The sequence below is a fragment of the Azolla caroliniana genome, unplaced genomic scaffold (assembly GCF_043228905.1).
Source record: "Azolla caroliniana isolate FFs.n. ecotype wild unplaced genomic scaffold, voAzoCaro1.0.p SCAF_6, whole genome shotgun sequence".
Lineage (NCBI taxonomy): Eukaryota > Viridiplantae > Streptophyta > Polypodiopsida > Salviniales > Salviniaceae > Azolla > Azolla caroliniana.
This window is the reverse complement of record NW_028230441.1, coordinates 5481841-5499688: the sequence shown is the minus strand read 5'-3', so window position 1 is coordinate 5499688 and position 17848 is coordinate 5481841. Positions and strand designations below refer to the sequence as shown.

Sequence of the window (17848 nt, the reverse complement as noted above, 5' to 3'; positions counted from 1 at the left end):
GTAGAATTATGAATATGTGAATTTCAAAAACTATTTCACCATCTATGATTTGAATACATTGAATTTATCACTCACAGTATTGTTCACTGATCACGAAAAGAGATGTTATTCAATTACCATCAGCTTATGAAACCTTGTGTGACTTCAAGAACATAAAATATCATAGTAGTGACCATACTCTACTAAGTTTGGACGTTAGTGCTTCATATGTTGCGTGCAGAGCTAGTATTCTCCCTTTAAGAACAAATTCGAAATTTATTCTAAAGGTAGAGTTATGCATTCTAAAATGTAAAACTTGATGTTTTCTTTTTTGTTGAAGATTTCTAATAAATTTTCATCTAATCAAATTTGTAGATTGCCTCATTCTCACAATGGAGACTAAGATACTACACAAAAGGAGACCAAGATGGACTTGAGCACATCCCCAGTTGGAAAAGATTGTGATCCATAAGTTGACTAAAATCAACGTGGTTATAGAATTTCTCTCCTTCATGTATATCCATGTTTTTTCAAGACTTTATAAGTAACACTTTTAAGGGGAATGATGTATATCCATATTTTTTTAAAGACATTATAAGGTTTTACAAGCAACACTTTTAAAGGAAATGATGGGGGTTTTCCTTTCCAAGACAATGGAATGTAGATGAATCTTCTTGGTATTAGAAACTCGAATATGGTAATACTCTCATAGGACAAATTTTGTAGTGATTCTTTCATCCCAGTTGCCGAAGCTGCATTTATTTAGTTAGAATAGTGGACTACTTGCCAATAGATATAAAAGTAAATAAATAAATATATAAGACAAAGAATATGGAGAATACAAATATATTTTTCAAATGGAAGGTTGGCAATTGAAGAACAATCCAAAAGTCTCTTCTTCTTATAATTTTGTTAAGATATTTAATTTGGTAGACTATATTGCTAAGATCATTAAGATAACTTTCATTTGATGTAGCATTGTTTATGTCATATTGTCATAGACCAATAGATTGACTTGTATTTGTACTCAAATTATGTGCTTGATGGTCATCTTGATATGGTCCAAGGTTCAACCTTGGTTATACATATATATCTATAATTTTGAGTGAAGTTTCCTCTTTGTTGATATCCGAGGAGGGTTATTACATGAAGAGTATTGTTTATTTGATTCTATATGGATACATGTACTACAAAAGAAAAAATTGTCACTAACAAACATATAACATGCTCTATCTAAACAAATTGGCTCACTTCAAGCATGTTTTGTCTTACTTTTCTTTGGGAGTTTCCATATGCTAGGTTTGTGACTCCACATTATTTACCTTACTATGGAAAGGAGGGACTATAAATATTTTTGTATTAATTTGCAAGCTCTTTTACCTATTAACATTGCCATCTCAAGGGTATTGTCGCCGTTCTCACTCTTTGTATCATGGATCTTTGGTGGTGGTGATGTTGTGAAGCCATTTTTTAGGAGTGGACAAGTTATTCTTCTATGCTCAAGGGTTTCCGTGATAATTGTCACCAACACTAGTGGTCTAACACCTCAATATGCTTGCAAGAGAAACATGCCACAATGCTCACTTGATTTTGGTTTAAATGATTTGTTCTTTGATCGGATATGGTCACATCTCGTACACTTTAAACAACGCTTGGGGAAAAGACGTGCACAAGCCTAGAGAATTTTACAAGGTGGACCACCACCACTGCATAATAGAGAAGAGACGGGAGAAAACGCAATCTCCAAACTCGATCCACAATAACATCATGCATATATTCGCCTAGAGCATATCCCCACAATGATAGATAGATAGTAGGGGGGATATAGAAACAAGTTTGTAAGTGTGAGTAATTCTCTCATTAGTGGTGTTTATGCAAATGATATAATATAACAATTGAGAACTATAGTTGAGTGAATATATTACTTTCCTACTTATAATTCAATATATTTTCGTTGGACCTATCTAAACAATGTCCCTTTCTAATCGAAGGCCTTTAATATCCTATACGTAGTGTTACCCGTTCCTTTGGGTGAACACCTTCGATAGATCTGCGTCTATTGGTCTTCAAGGGCGTGGTACGTGAAGGCTCGTACAGAGGCGTCGAGAGAGATACAGGGCTCAGAGAGAAAACACTAGCGAGGTTTTGATAGACGTGGCGGCGTGAAACTCATAGGTATAGATCGAACCACAGACTGATGCAACACAAATAGGCACAATTAAGATATATTACTATGGCAGAAAAGGGTTATAGAACACGGCCTATGGCCGGTGACCTTACGAGTTTATCTAATTACGAATGACTAAGCTAGTGCTTCCGCCTATATTTTTCTCTCTCCTTCTGAGGTACTGCTCCTCGTTTAAATAACTTTTCCCCTAACACACAGCCGAGCCATCGGTGGCCCGTGATACTCGGACTCGGCGTTTGCTAATTTCCTAATTTTACATTTCTGTCCTCTGGACAACACCTGGCACGCCCGTGGGACAGGACCTTGTCCGTCGGACCCACGACTTACAAAATACTACAATATTACAAAAATTGCCTTTTAGGCGTGATCCTCGTTTCATTCCTCCTTTAAGATGTCGAGGATGCTTTCGGGGTCCGGGGTGGTGGCAGGGGTGCTCCTAAAATTGTGGGTGCCTAGGTGGGTGGTGTAGGTGTAGCTAAACAGTGGCTAAACTATGGTTAATCCTACCTACTACTACTTTTATTAATTTCAAGAAGGTGGGTGAGTCCTTATTCAGGGGGACACGTGGCGGCCTCCGTGGTGATCTCCCGAGTCTCGTTGGTGCCGTGTGGCTTGGTAAACGGGTTGGGTGGTGTAGTCCCTCGATATGGTCTAAGCCGAAAACCATTGGCCTAGCTTTTGACTGTGTCGCCGGCGAGTGTGCCGAGCTGGAACGTCCCGTTGAACTCGTCGATGATCCAGAATGGACCGGTCCACTGAAATCTTAATTTTCCCGGCATTGACCCGAGTCATGTTTGGAAAAGAAGAACTGGTTTGCCGATGGTGAGCTCCTTCTCCAGCCCATGTCGATGTCGATCCACGAAAGCCTTGCGTTGCCGTTGGCGTTGTTCGAGCTGGGCCATACTCTCTATCGTATCTTCCCCGAGTTCGAGGAGTTGTTCCAGCCGGTATTGCTCGGATTTGGCCTCGGGGAGCCGTGCTTTGACTTGAACTCGAAGGCTCGGGACTTGGAACTCAACAGGCATTACGGCTTCTAACCCGAACGCCATTCGAAAGGGGGTCGATTGTATGCTTGTTTTGAAAGTCGTATGATATGCCCACAACACGCTCTGGAGTTTGTCATCCCAATTGGTCCTGTTTTCATTGACGATCTTCTTCAGTATGGTTTGGAGGATTTTATTGGTCGATTCTACCAAGCCGTTCGCCTGCGGGTAGTATGGTGTGCTTTTCTTGTGCACCACCGCGTAGTGGTGTGTAAGCTCACGTATTATATGATTGATGAAGTGCCCACCTTGGTCACTAACGAGCTCGATTGGACATCCGTAACGGCACCAGAGGTGCTCGTACACAAATTTAGCCGTGGATGCCGTCGTGTTATCTCGGAGTGCCTTAGCCTCGACCCATTTGGTGCAGTAATCCGTGGCAACGATAATATATCTATTCCCTGCTCGGGCCGCGGGTGGTTTAAAAGGGCCTACAAAATCCAAACCCCATTTTTGAAATGGGTCCAACGGAAAAATTGGCTGGTGTGGCATCCGTGACTGTTCCATTGGTTGCCCCAATCGTTGGCACAAATCGCATTCCCTGCAAAACTCATGAGCGTCTTTCTTCGTTGTTCGCCACCATAATCCACTTTGCCAAACTTTCCTTGCCGTGGAATCCCCGGCGTAGTGTCCCCCCGCTACTCCCTGGTGGGCTTCTTGAAGAACGACGTTCTTCTCGAATTGCCGAATCGCTCGGTGCCATATGTCGTCCGAGCCTTTGTGGTAGAGAATGTCCGAGACGAGGCAAAAATTCCGGCTACGCACTGCTAGGCGTTTTCTCGTGTCAAGGGTCATGTGCTCGGGAGGTACACCGGTAGTGAGAAAATGGGTCATCTCCGTGATCCATTCATCTCCGTTATCGTTTGGTATCGTGGTTAGGTTAAATAGGCTGGCATCCGGTAGCTCGTCGTACGTTGTTTTCGCCGGTTCTCCTGACTCAAGACGGCTCAAGTAGTCGGCGACGGCATGTTGTACCCCGGGTCGATGCTGAATCTGAAAATCAAACTCTTGTCGTAGGAGCATCCACCGAGCCAACCGTCCGGTGAGGGCTTGTTTATTGACCAAATAAATAAGGGCCGAGTGATCCACGTGAAAGGTAAATTTTCGGCCCAAGAGGTAATGCCGAAATTTATTGATGCTATAAATCATACCGAGGGCCTCCCGCTCGGTGGTGGAGTAATTCTTTTCCGCGGTCAAGAGCCGTCGGCTGGCGTAGTACACGGGCCTATACCAATTTGGGGGTCTACATTGCATCAGAGCACTTCCGATGGCGATGTCCGAAGCATCTACGAAGACGTGAAACGGTTCGGACCAAACCGGAGACTAGACCACCGGGGCATGTGACAACATTCGTTTCAGGGTCTGATAAGTCGTATCCTCGACTGACGTCCATTGGAAAGGAAGGCGATGGACTGCCTCGTGTAAGGGTGTCATGAAATCGGCCAAGTGTCGTATCATTCGGCTGTGCCACCGGATCTGTCCCAAAAACCGGCTTAGTGCCTTAGCGTTCGAGGGTGCGGTGGCATCCATGATTGCCTTTACTTTATCCGGGTCCATAGCGATGCCTTCTTGACTGACAATGTGGGCGAGAAGGTTGCCGCTGGTGACTAAGAACGCGCATTTCGCCGGGTTTAAACTCAATATAGCTTGGCGACATCGGTCCAGGCAGAGTCGTAACTGGGTCATGTGTTCCCGTAGATGGTCATACACAGCGAAATCGTCGAGAAAAACTTGCATGAACGCCGGGATGTAGTCATGAAAGATTTCAGTGATGATGTGCTGGAACGTAGCCAGTGCCGTTTTTAGACCGAACATCATGACTTCTGCTACAAAAACACCCCATTCCGTGACAAAAGCAGTTTTCTCCTGATCCTCCGGGTGCATTCTTATCTGATTATAGCCGTTGAACCCGTCGAGGAAACTGTAGCATTCGTGGCCGGCTCCCGTGTCGAGGACGCTATTCGTGAATGGGAGATGGAAACCGTCGGTGACTGTTGCCGCGTTAAGCTTCCGATAGTCGACGTAGACGCAGATTTTTCCGTTCTTCTTTGGGACCACTACGATCGGGCTCAACCATGTAGCCCGTTTAACAGGGCGAATGAAGCCCACTCGGAGTAACTTGTCAATTTCCTCTTTGACTTTAGCGGCGTAGTTGGGGTTCATCCTGTAGCGCCTTTGCTGAACCGGCCGAGTGTCGGGTAAGATGTGAATTTGATGTTGGTAGTATTGAGGATCCAACCCCTTCATATAAGTGTAAGACCAAGCGAAAACATCCTGGTAGTCGGTGAGTAATTTTACGAGACATGCACGTTCGCCGGTTGGTAGATTATTGGCAATTTGTACCGTACGGGGATTCTCGTCCGAACCGAGGTTTATTGTTTCTAGGGTTGATGCTTTCACTCGTTGTGAAATGGTGAGTTCGCGTTCGAAAGCCTCCCGAGCATGACGTAGCTCGGCAACTGTGGTTGCATCGGGTTCATCCTAGGGTGGTGGCTCCTCCGTGACTTCCTCGTCTTTAGATGGCTCGATGGTTGGTAAGGCATTGATTTCAAAGAGAGGAATGATCATCTAGGAAGTCATCGACCTCCTCATCGGCCAATCCGTCGAGCATATGGACCCCTTCCGCGTATAACGGCGAAGCCTTGAGGGCGACGGGGACTCGTTCTTCAGTGATGATTCAGACTTTTGTCTTCCCTCTTCGGAACGAGATCATGTTGCGTTGCCAATGTTGCTTGATATTCGCTATACGCAACCATGGTCGACCTAGTAACATTGGGTAGGCGCCTTGTGTCTCCAGTCGTAGCACGACGGCCGAGATCGTGAACATGTGGCCTCCGAGTGTGAAGTCGAGATGGCGGATTAAACCAATGGGGTGAACGGAGCGGGTGTCGGCCATCCGAAGCCAAAAGGGGCATGGTTCCCATTGATTCAGGCCGAGTTTGAGACACGTTGATTCGCTAATAACGTTTACGCCGGATCCGCCGTCGATGATGCATCTGTGCATGTCTTGTCCCTTAATGATGATTCGCACGGTTGGGTTCTGAGAATCCATGAGTGGTGGACCGGTTCCTGGTTCGGTGAGGTGTACTAGTGGTGTCACGGCCTTAGTATTGGCCTGTAGTGCCGCCAGGGTGTCCCGAAATCTCGGCATAAGTGGTAGCAGTTTATGTAGGGGCAGCGAGATGCGGGAGTTGGTAAGAACATCCCATAGCTGGTTGTCCTCCTCCGACGTGGATGGTGCCAGGGTTTGTGGTACTTCACTGGGCCCGTCCTTCATGTCAGTTTGCATGCGTGCGACATTATTTTTATTGGCCGTGTCGACCCATTCTTTTGCTGCCTGTCGTACTTCATCCTGGATTTGCCACTGAGTAGTCTGCGCTTTACGCCGGGTAGTGACCGTTTGAACATCGGCCATGATACTGTTTACCGCGGGTGCCTTGCCACGGTTGGTTGTCGGACATTGTGTGGCATAGTGGCCTGGTTGGTTACATTTATAACATGTCACGTTGGCCGAGCTACTGGTGTTCGCTCGGTCTGTGTGTGGAAGCTGTTGTTGTTGATCCTCGGTCTTGTTTGGTGGTGGATTGTTCCGAGGTGTGTTGGAGTTGCGCTGGTCATGTTGAGGAGCGTCCTGTCGGCGGTTGTGATTTGGTCTTCTATTGTTGCGCGTGTTGTGATTGCCGTTTCGCCGATCCATGCGTGAGTTCCTTCGGTCATACCGATCATCGCGATCGTCATCGTATCGAGCATAATCGTCGTACCGGTCATCGCGATTATCACGTTGGTAGTCGTCGTTTCGGCACCATCGATCCGGGGATCGCGGTTGGTCGTTATCCTGGTCGTGGTAGATATATCGCTCGTCCTACTGAGAGTATGTATTGCGTGGCTCGATCTGGCGGACCGGTGCTGCCGTTGTGCGGTTCAGCATATTATATTCGCACTGCTCGACCGTGTGAGCTCGAGACTGAGAGATCGGACACTGTGGTCAGTGGGGACATTCGAGGGCCAGGTGCCCTGATCCTGAACACGTCGTGCATTGGAGGGCTTGGCGAAAGCGATTGTCCTCTTGGGGAAGAGCGTTTTGCAAGGATGTCATCGAGAAGGCTGTGTCGTGCTGGTTCCGATCGAGGGCGAGAACGTGCGCTATGACTTGTTCGATAGTATGGTTGGCGAAATTTGTAAGTGCGAGAGTCATTCGTAGAGGCTCTCGTAAACTGGAAAGGAAAGTGTCCGGTATATATTGTGCTGAGACATCATCGGCCACTTGTCTGTAGAGATCTTGGAACCGGATCGTGAACTGCGCGACCGTTTCGTGCGGTTCCTGGCATATACAAAAGAATTGCCGTAGCAGTTCCCGTTTAGGCACCTCGCGATGAAAAAGTTCAAGGAACTTTGTGTGCACGATTTGGAAAGTGGTGGCCTCTCCTATTTCGAGGCGAGAGTACCATCGTGCGGCCGGTCCATCGAGGGAGAGTGTGAACTTGGCAATCTTCGAGGCATCGATTTCGGCCGGTGTGAGGCGGTGCGTGGAGTGGTTAGCCTGCCACGTGGATATGAAGGCACGGACGTGTGACTCCGCGTCCGGTCCGTCGGCATATCGTGGGTATGGGTACGGCATGATGTCGTACTGTGGTTCTTCTGGTAGCACCGGAAAAGGATTTAGTTCCGGTTGATTGACCTCCGGAGGGCTCGACGGGGGTTCTGGTGTTGAATCCACTCGCGATCGAGTGTCCGGTGGCGAGGATTGCCCTGGACAAGCCCCCGATTGATCGGGAAAGGATTGGTCAGTGACCGCCGAGTCGGAAGTTCCTTCGACTGGCTCAGGGCGTCGGGCAGGTGGCCGAGACCTCGTGGTTCGAGAGGGCGCCGTAACGGCGGCTGGTGGTTACCTTCAACGAAGTTCGCTGTGCACTCACAGTTGTAACCGGGCGTGCCAAATTGTGTTACCCATTCCTTTGGGTGAACACCTTCGATAGATCTGCGTCTATCGGTCTTCAAGGGCGTGGTACGTGAAGGCTCGTACAGAGGCGTCGAGAGAGATACAGGGCTCAGAGAGAAAACACTAGCGAGGTTTTGATAGACGTGGCGGCGTGAAACTCATAGGTATAGATCGAACCACAGACTGATGCAACACAAATAGGCACAATTAAGATATATTACTATGGTAGAAAAGGGTTACAGAACACAGCCTATGGCCGGTGACCTTACGAGTTTATCTAATTACGAATGACTAAGCTAGTGCTTCCGCCTATATTTTTCTCTCTCCTTCTGAGGTATTGCTCCTCATTTAAATAGCTTTTCCCCTAACACACAGCCGAGCCATCGGTGGCCCGTGATACTCGGACTCGGCGTTTGCTAATTTCCTAATTTTACATTTCTGTCCTCTGGACAACACGTAGCCTTAGGACTATGCGCTTATTTACAATACAACAATATCCTCAATTAGCTAGATTACAAGATGCCATTGGATGCCCCACAACGTTGAGCACAACATCAATAACATTATTGGATACTTTAAACTGTTGCCTCAATTTTGCAAACTAGAACATTTACCACTATATCAAGCTTTCATGTTCTAAACTTACAACTTCTTTTGGTTAGACTTCTTAGTTTATACAACTTTTGGTTGTAAGTTCTTCCCACATACATTGCACTTCCCATACACTTCCAAACACATCACATTGGCACTGGTGTCAAAGGAACAAGTCAAATGACAATAATTTTCAAAAAATTGATTCGTAATGTATATAAAGATTACTTTCACACAATAGTTTAGCATGCAATGTCTTGCTTTTGTCGAGCTAAAAGGACATTTCTTGTTGAATGTAATGTGACAATGTTCTACAATTTATGAGAAAAGACATAATATTTCCTATTGCATTCAATACATGTTCGCAACCTATGAATGGAGCTTAAGAACATGGAGCATACTCTAAGGTGTTGTGTTGCTCCAACACGATTAATTAACAATATTTTCATGTTAGATCATTGCTCATAATTGGATGGCTAAGCACTCTTTGGTGCCCAATAAATATTTGTCTCTCATCCTTTTTGTCTTGTCCATTTGACATCAATGCCAACGTTATGTGTTTGGAAGTGCATGGGAAGTGCAATGAATGAAAAGTTATTAATTAACAAGATAATATCTTTGGTAGTTAGTTAACATACCCCTTTGATATTATGAACATACCCCTTTGGTATATGAACAAGAGGAGGTTGCAGATGCTATTATGATGAGACATGGTTTGATGGAAAAACATTCGACCCCTCTGAATCCACAAATACAAACTAATAAACCTCAAATATGACAATTGGTAAGTAGTATTACAATTTGGTATATTTGGAAGGCTCGATGTTTGAAGGTATTTCAAAATGTTACTAAAAGACCTGCCCAAATAAATTCGGGAATTTGGATAGAGATTGTGCATAATCTCAGAGGGATTTTGGATAGTATAAAAGGTAATAGGCATCTAGCGGAGCTTAGGCGTGTGGAGTTTCATGCCATTTGGGACATAGGTATATTTTATAGACGACGTTTTGATAAGGTGGAGTGGTTCTACTCAATACCAAAGTGTTATTTAAGCTGATGGTTAGAATGAATAAGAGGTTGAGGATTTGGTGAGGTTTGGGATGACAAATATGGGTTTGGACTAGGGGGAATACCAAGAAAATAGGATGATTCATTGGCAACACATTGTATTTAACTTAGGGATCATACTACATGAGCCTTTTTTGCTTCCCTCGGGCTTCCATCAAGGCAATAGTTGATGAAAGTTATACAAGTGGGGTCCAAGTCCTAGAAAGACTCCTCGAAGAGGGGAGGATCTCGGACATAGACATATGAATAACACCTGACGGGAAGAACTCTCCAATATTCCACCGAACCTACCGAGTATTCCAAATAGCCTCCAATTTTATGTAGCAATCGTACAAGGTGGGGTGCACTATGGTTAGAGGCGGGATACATGACTCTAATGTAGTGCAAAAAGATATAGAAAGTCTAATACATTGTTGTCATAGAGCTAAGAATTGATGGTAAGTACAAGGAAAGTCATGAAGGTTGTCAACAAATTTTGATGTATGGTTAAATGTAACTAATTTCAATTGTGGTTTTAGAGTTGTGCCGATAGGAAGATGGAAGATCCATGCCTATGATATAGTGCAAAAAGATATAGAAAATAAAATACATTGCTCTCATACGACTAAGAATTTAAGGTTATGACGAAAGAATGAAGGTTGCAAAGCAAATTTGATGTATGGTAAAATGAAACTAATATTGATTATGGTCTTAGAGTTGCGTCAATTGGAAGATGGAAGAAGTTGCGCTCAGGCCCAAATATCGACCAAAACTGCCACTTAGTGGGACCATACTTAAGGTCAAAAGAGAGACCCCAATGAGGGCACATAGGTGCATCATAGTGCATTGGCCATTGGATCACTTAATAAGAGGATATGGCGCAGATACATTAAATAGGGATGTTTTTTTTTCATAAAAAACTATCCTCCATTGGTATTAAAATTAAAGTGGCCAGCGGCAATATAAAAGATAATCCAATATTACAATGAATATTGTATAGCCATGTTGAATGACAGTAACCAATCTTTCTAGGTAAAGATAAATCATCTTTGTAGCCATACTTATTCATGTTCGGCATATCCAACAAAAAAGTTTTATCCAACAGCCCCATTCTTTCAATCTCAACATGCATCTCACGTCCCATCAGAATCTCCTTGCACTTGCAATACATGTCTATAAGAGCATTTCTCACGAAGACATTCAAGTCATAACCACTTGCAACTATATGGTTGTCATGTCTATCATCTTATTTGCAATAGTGATGTTTGCTAACAAACCATTTTTATAATAAGGTTATGTAATTGCTTAGCACAAGCCAGGTTTCCTTCTTTTTTGCATCTCTTTGCAAGAAAAAGTATTGATTAATTTGGAACAACTTTTCCTTTAGTAAATAGTTCCTAAAGTTCTTGAAATTCCTTGTTGATTGATATTAAATAGGGATGTTGATATGATCATTGATGAGTTTGACCATTATCTTAACCATGAATTCCTTAGAGGTCTCATAAATAAGCACTCATAGTAATACAAGCCAATTGAATTGTACGATAATGGATTAGAGACATTGTTATGCTATGCGGGTGTTGCACACGTGGACAAAAGTTGGGCTTTTATGTGAGAGTGGGGTTGAGAGAACGAAGGAAAATAACACACGAAGAGCATGCCACTAATTATGTTAATTTATAAATTCCATTGCAAAATGGTTCATTTCTTAGTTAATCAATTCATTAATAATAAATCGACCCTTGGTGCTTTGTTTCATTAATTAATTAAACATTTGGATGATAATTAAATATCTTTCAGATTTTGTTTAATAGGTTTCAGTTACCATTGTTGATCCTTTGCACTTATAGACAATTAAAAAAAGCTTTGCAAATAGGAGAACAATTAACAACATTTTGGCAAATATAGTGAGAAAGATTGATTCAAAAGAAATCAAATTTACACGTTCTCTATCGATTTAGGAACCTTATGTGATTTTGATTTTACACGATCAGGATCATACACTCACATGATTAGGTGGTGTGCTTTGTTGCATGTAGATGTGTAAGGTTCAAATTATTATTTTGTATGTTAATTGTGTGAGAAGTTGGGTTTCACCTATAATATAATTGTGATCATTGATAATTGGGTAATTTCTTGTACCCAGGAAGTTTGCACTATTAGCAACCTAGGGGATGATACCTTCACATTATAATGTACACAAACATCCATCAACAAAAATTCATGTGAATTTCTTTTTCAAATATTGGCCTTATGTTTAGGTAGGACGACACCTTGAGAGTAGAAACTAGAGTGATCTATTCATTCCATGGGTTATGCATGCAAATATAATGGGATCACGGTGCCTTTACATACTTGAGGATAAAGAAGACACCAAAATAGTACTAGATGCATAACCCTCAATGGTTAAACATGACGTTACAATATTGAGTAGATCATCCAATAGGTAGGGCAAACTTGGTCCATGTTTCAACACCTCCCCTTGCAATAGAGTTACATGACAAACTAGTGATACTTCCAAAGACAATGGAAAGGAGCTTTAATGTAATAGAACCCTATTTTGGAAAATGCATTTTCCATTTCGTCGATTGGCTTTAATCATGCTGAAATGTGTAGTCGATTAAAAAACTCATCATATTAAAAACCAAGGTAGTGTGCCAGACTCAAAACTATATAATCCACTAAGGCAAGTCAATATTGTTAGACAATAAATACTCTTTTATGAGGGATGTGAATAAGCCCGATACATTCTTCAAAACATCCGGATAAAAAAAGAAAACTGAAAAGTACATGTACAGGGCATAACTAATTTTTTAGAAAGCTGATAATGTAGCAAAAAACAAGCAGCTTATGTCAACAAACCATGTATATAGCAGTAGCATTGAATCCTAACCAAAAAAGCCAAAAAAAAAGGTCATGTGAGTGCCCTCATGCCACTGACATCTCTTTAGTATTGGTGCCATCCTTTTTAGGGCTATAGACTTGTTTAAGCAAATCGTGTATTTTACCCATCATGGCCATTTGCGACGAAGAATTCGGCTGTGATGAGGCACGCACATGCTCTTGGAGTTGAATCTTCTCAAAAAGCGCACGCCTTTCTGCCTCTACTTCATTAAGCCTAAGCTGAAGGTATCTTGTAGTGTACTCTTCCTCGGCTTTCTCTGACCTATCTGCGACAAGGCGTTGCAAATTCTCCGCGGCTTGTCTGGCATCATCAGCACGCATCTGAAACATCTCCGATTCCGCCAACCTTAGCTTCACTATTGTCTCTAGCTCTTCTATCTCTTGCTTCTTTTTTTGCCTCTCAAGTTGCATATCTTGTAATTCTCGTTTCTTTTCTTCCAGTTCTTTATCACATGTTTCTAAGGCGGTTCGAGCTCGTTTGAGAGCACGGGATTTCTCCTGGGCCACAATTTCCATTTTCGCAACGGCTTCTTGGACAACGTCTGCAATCCGATTGCACGCTTCTTGTGGCTCTACCATCTTTGCATTCTCACCTTTGTATTGCGCCACATCTTCTTCACTTTCCAGTTCTACAGTAAGATCACATAAAAGTCTCAATCAAATAAGGTTCAAGGAAAAGATAGTCGGCACCCATTTCAGCTAAGAATGAAGCCCTCAACATTGACACATTCCTACACATCTGGCTCATCAAGCCTACAGTCACAACCTATTTTGGAAGGACTGTATCGGGATATTGTATATCTGACTTGCATATGACGCCACTCTTAGTTGGAATGGTGTTACAGAGGGAGGAACATATTGAGGGGGAACGGTAAGGACCTTAATTTTCAGCCATGTGATAATAAAGCAGTCTATGGAATGTTACATTGACAGAGTGAAAAACCTGATCTAAAGGCGTGAACTTTGTTGCCAGAACATATTTTACTAGTGGAAAGAAAATGAGTAAAACATCCACGGTATTAAAACACATGCCAACATTGGCTGAATTCTATTTAAAATATGTCATCAAAATTAAGTCGTAATGGTTATATATGTTCAGAGTGGTTTTAAACTAGTTCTTCAGCAACATTTAGTGTGGATATTAACCCTTTTGTGTGTTCTATCTTAAAGTAGCATATATTTTACTTTCACACTCATTAACATATAAATGCAAAACAAAAACAGAAAAACATACTAAGTGGACAGTACCTAGGAAATTGAAAAGCATACATACCTTGGAAGAACTGTTGCATTTCACTGCAAACTGTAGCACTGTTCCCTCCATTCTTTAGCTTTTGAAGTAGTTCCTCTGACTTCCAGAGCAATTGCCTTCCTTTTGAATCCTCAGCACCCTGGAAGATACGATGCACCGAATCGAATTCTTTCATTAGTTCCTCGGTGTTCCAATCACCAGCACAAGTATGAAACACGTCTTTAACCCATCCTAACAACTCAGAAGTATGCTTGCAAGCTCTACAGTTGAAAAGCATTTCAGGCGACGATCCTCTCCCTCTTCTCAACGATACACCCATTGCTATTTGGCGAACCCTTATGGCACAATCAGTGTGCGTCCAATGTGAACACTCATCACATCCAATCCAACGGCATGTATTCACATCGAAGTCAAATTTGTTACATATAGTGCACATGCAAACATTGCAAAAACCACTCTTTGTGGTGCAAACCTCACATTTACAATCATCTCCAGGTAACTGGCACTGGCAAGCCATATTTCGGCATCTCTTATTGAAGAAGACTTCGACCAAGACACTCTGTGTGATCGATATGTCAGGATGGAGAAAAGCTTGAATGCCTGTCTTCAAGGCAACCAAAATTTGTAATTGGGTACGATTGGAGTGAGATAATATATCAGGAAGGATGTCTCTTCGGTTAAGGACCCAGCTTTGAAGAACTGAAAAATCCCCCTTTTGTGTTATGCCCCCAACAGCATTCAAAATCTCACGAAGCTCTGACTTAAGCTTTTCACATTCTTCATCAGGCAGCACATTTAGAATCTCAGCAATGGATTCGATTGGATCACAAGCAATGTCTTTCAAAGTGATTTGATCAGAACCAACAACGCGATGGACTACAGTTTGGATGGCTGAGGTCTCTTCTTTCACAACCGAGACAGACGGTATGGATCTCCCCTCATGCATTTCCCCTGTCCTTTGTTCGCAAGGCCATGATGGCCTTGAACTAGTATCAACGGAATCTCTTCCTTTCTCTGATTTATGAGGGATTTGTCTCATAGACATAGCATCCATGGGAGGGTTAGTTTGTTGATAAGAAGGAGAAGGTCCACTGGACCTAGAAATGGACCCTGTTCCACCACTCTCTTGACCTTCCATGAATGACCTCGCCCTCTTCATTGAGATCTTTTGGCCTCTCAGTAAGGAATTAAAACACAGACACACGGGAATACAGAGGAAGCAAATTTTCTCGATTCTCAATGAAGGTTTTTTTTTATCAGGAACCTGGAATCCTGATTCAGCGTAAGTAGCCCATTTCTGGAGTTCTTTTTTTGTCTGTGTAACTCTGAGATTGATGATGAAGAACGAAATGCAGAGATGGAGAGGTAAAGAAAGAGGAAAGTTCTTCTTCTTCTTCTTCTTCTTCTTCTTCTTCTTCTAGTTTGAACTAATGAACAGGGGAGAAAACATTCATTATTTAGGGCCATGCCCCTCATCATTTTCCAAAATACCCCTCCTAATTTTCCACAATACCCCTCATTTCTCCTATACCAATCTTGTCACCATCTCATGATTCTCTGAGGACACTACACGTATGGGCCGGCGAAATGTCCAAGCTGACACTCTATCCTCCTATTGTGCCCCGCTTGGAATGCTGCGTAGAAATGACTCGATCTATTTCAGGAAAGAGCATAAGCGTTAATGTGTTACGTCGCATTTGCTTCTCATTAAAGAGAATGAATCCTTTCCCAAGCCTTGAAAAACGTTACAGCGGAAGGAGGGCTTGGTACCACATGAACATCACTTCTAGAATAATCTAGCTAATGTAAGATTCACATTACATTACATCAATTTAAAAAAGGTATAATGTGTGTTTCTTCGTTCGATATCTTGCATTTCGAAAAGGCTTTATTCACATTAGACCAAGTCTTCTTTCAGTATTCAACTCATGGCCCACACTTGGAAGATATACCTTGAAGGGAGAAAGTAGTACATTGATGGAATTGTTTGTTTCTTTACGTAGGAAAGAAATATGTTGAAAGGTCACGAAATTGCTCGACAAAGATTTAACATGGTGCACGTTTTGGCGATACATTGCTTGAGTAGATTCCCTATGTTGCTTAATCACTAAAGTCATTCAACTTATTATGTTCCATACTTCAGCATTCTTAATAAGTTCATATAATTTCTCCTTTATTTTACTACCTTAGATATCTTGGTTTGTTGTATCATTGGAGTATGTGAAATGGGTTATTGTTTGATGGCCTCCATGGATGTTAGCATCGTTTACTAATCAATCAACCAAAGTAATACAAAAGAAAGGTGAATAGATTGGGTAGAAGGACTTGATCCTCCTGACCTTCCCCAAGCTATGATCAAGCAACATCTTACACCGATGTATATTAGGATGATTGGTACCTTGGAAGAGGTAACATGATCGTTGTGACGAAAGCCTATCCTACACTACTAGAATCTTAAGACTTCAACGTTTTGATGTAATGTGTTTTATGAGGGCAACTAGTCCTCATATTTGTACTTCTTCTTAGGGCCCTTGAATGCATGTGCTTTTGTAAAAGACTCTTCATTCATTGATTGTCAATATCATGTGCATGCACCCATCATTCCATCTATCCAATCACATTAGTCCATTTCTAACATTAGTTAACACACCTTTCACTTATATTTTGTAAATATTCTTGACCTATCTTCACATATATTATGCATACATAATAATGGAGTACCAAAACATACATGATATTGGAAAGGAAGATTGATTCTTTAGTTCTTGTAGTTGAGCTTTGCGGAACATGTCCCTAAAGGCGCTATCTTTATGCTAACTAGTCCTACCAATACCTTAAGATCACTATGAGATTTTTTAACGTTATACGGTTTTAGTTCATATACTTTTGGTATTCATGCCACGAAAGACAACTTTCTAACATACACAAAATGACATTTCTTATTTGTGTAGGGGAAGACGACTTTATATCGAGAAAGTGAGAACTTATGTTGATATATTGTGTGATTTCATGTGGGAATGATGCCATGTGTTGTATTTCTCCCAATAATCACGATGTTGTGCAAAAGAGCATTAGCTTAATGTGTGTGTGAGAGAGCGAGAGGGAGGGAGGGGTACCATTAAGGTTCTAGCCCAAGAGATGGGTATGTCGATTTGAGATCTCACAAAGGACACATATGAGCTAATAGACGAAGAATATATAGATGCTTTGAAAGTTTGAACAATCTCTACGTTACTAGTAGTTATAATGCTTTGTAGGTTGGAAATACCATGTTTGAATATTGTCCCCTTAATAAAGTTACATTTTATGTATACGGTATACCACATCTTATTGCAAATATTTTCCGCTTATACATTTGCTTTCCAATTGGAACCTATCCTTAGTCTCGAGGCGATTAACGTTACATGCTTATCATAGCATAATAACGACAATACTAAGCTAGAGTATGACACGAGTGCACATGGAATGGCCTATGTTGGCAGTTGAGCACGTGTAAAGGGAATACGTACATAGGCGATGGTGCCCTATATATGTGTAGGGTGTCCCATGCATGGATAACAATGTATTGGCGCGTGAATGGGGTTAAGCTATATAAGTGGTCATGGAAGCAAATTTTGCTTGTTGTAACAACTCAAAACTTTTAACATGTGAACCACATCTATAAAATTTGCATTTTCTAGGTTGCATGTACTATAGGATTACATGGTTCACAATAATGTAATATTACAATTGCAAGCATACATATATGATTTTCTTGTTTAGTACAAGTCTAGTATATCCATATATTCAACAGTGATGATTAATTTTCTTTCTTGTGTCAACAAACCTAGATTAGGCAAACAATTATGAACAAAAGAGTTCTTAAGACATTGGACATGTAAAGTGTTCCAATGATATATCATTGA

The 17848-nt window shown here is 42.0% G+C and overlaps 1 protein-coding gene across 2 annotated transcripts; it reads right to left on the bottom strand.

The window, feature by feature from the left end:
* Positions 1–12586: 12586 nt before the first annotated feature.
* On the bottom strand, positions 12587–15271 carry LOC147862785 (OBERON-like protein). 2 transcript variants are annotated; one of them, XM_087321541.1, is made up of 2 exons: positions 13973–15271; positions 12587–13325 (listed from the first exon to the last, which is right to left on the bottom strand). In XM_087321541.1, the coding sequence occupies exons 1-2, from the start codon at positions 15100–15102 to the stop codon at positions 12716–12718; spliced, it is 1740 nt and encodes a 579-aa protein (XP_087177667.1). In that variant the 5' UTR covers positions 15103–15271; the 3' UTR covers positions 12587–12715. The 2 variants fall into 2 exon arrangements, with proteins under 2 accessions (XP_087177667.1, XP_087177666.1); XM_087321540.1 differs by having other exon boundaries at positions 12587–13320; positions 13965–15270.
* Between the last annotated feature and the right edge of the window lie 2577 nt (positions 15272–17848).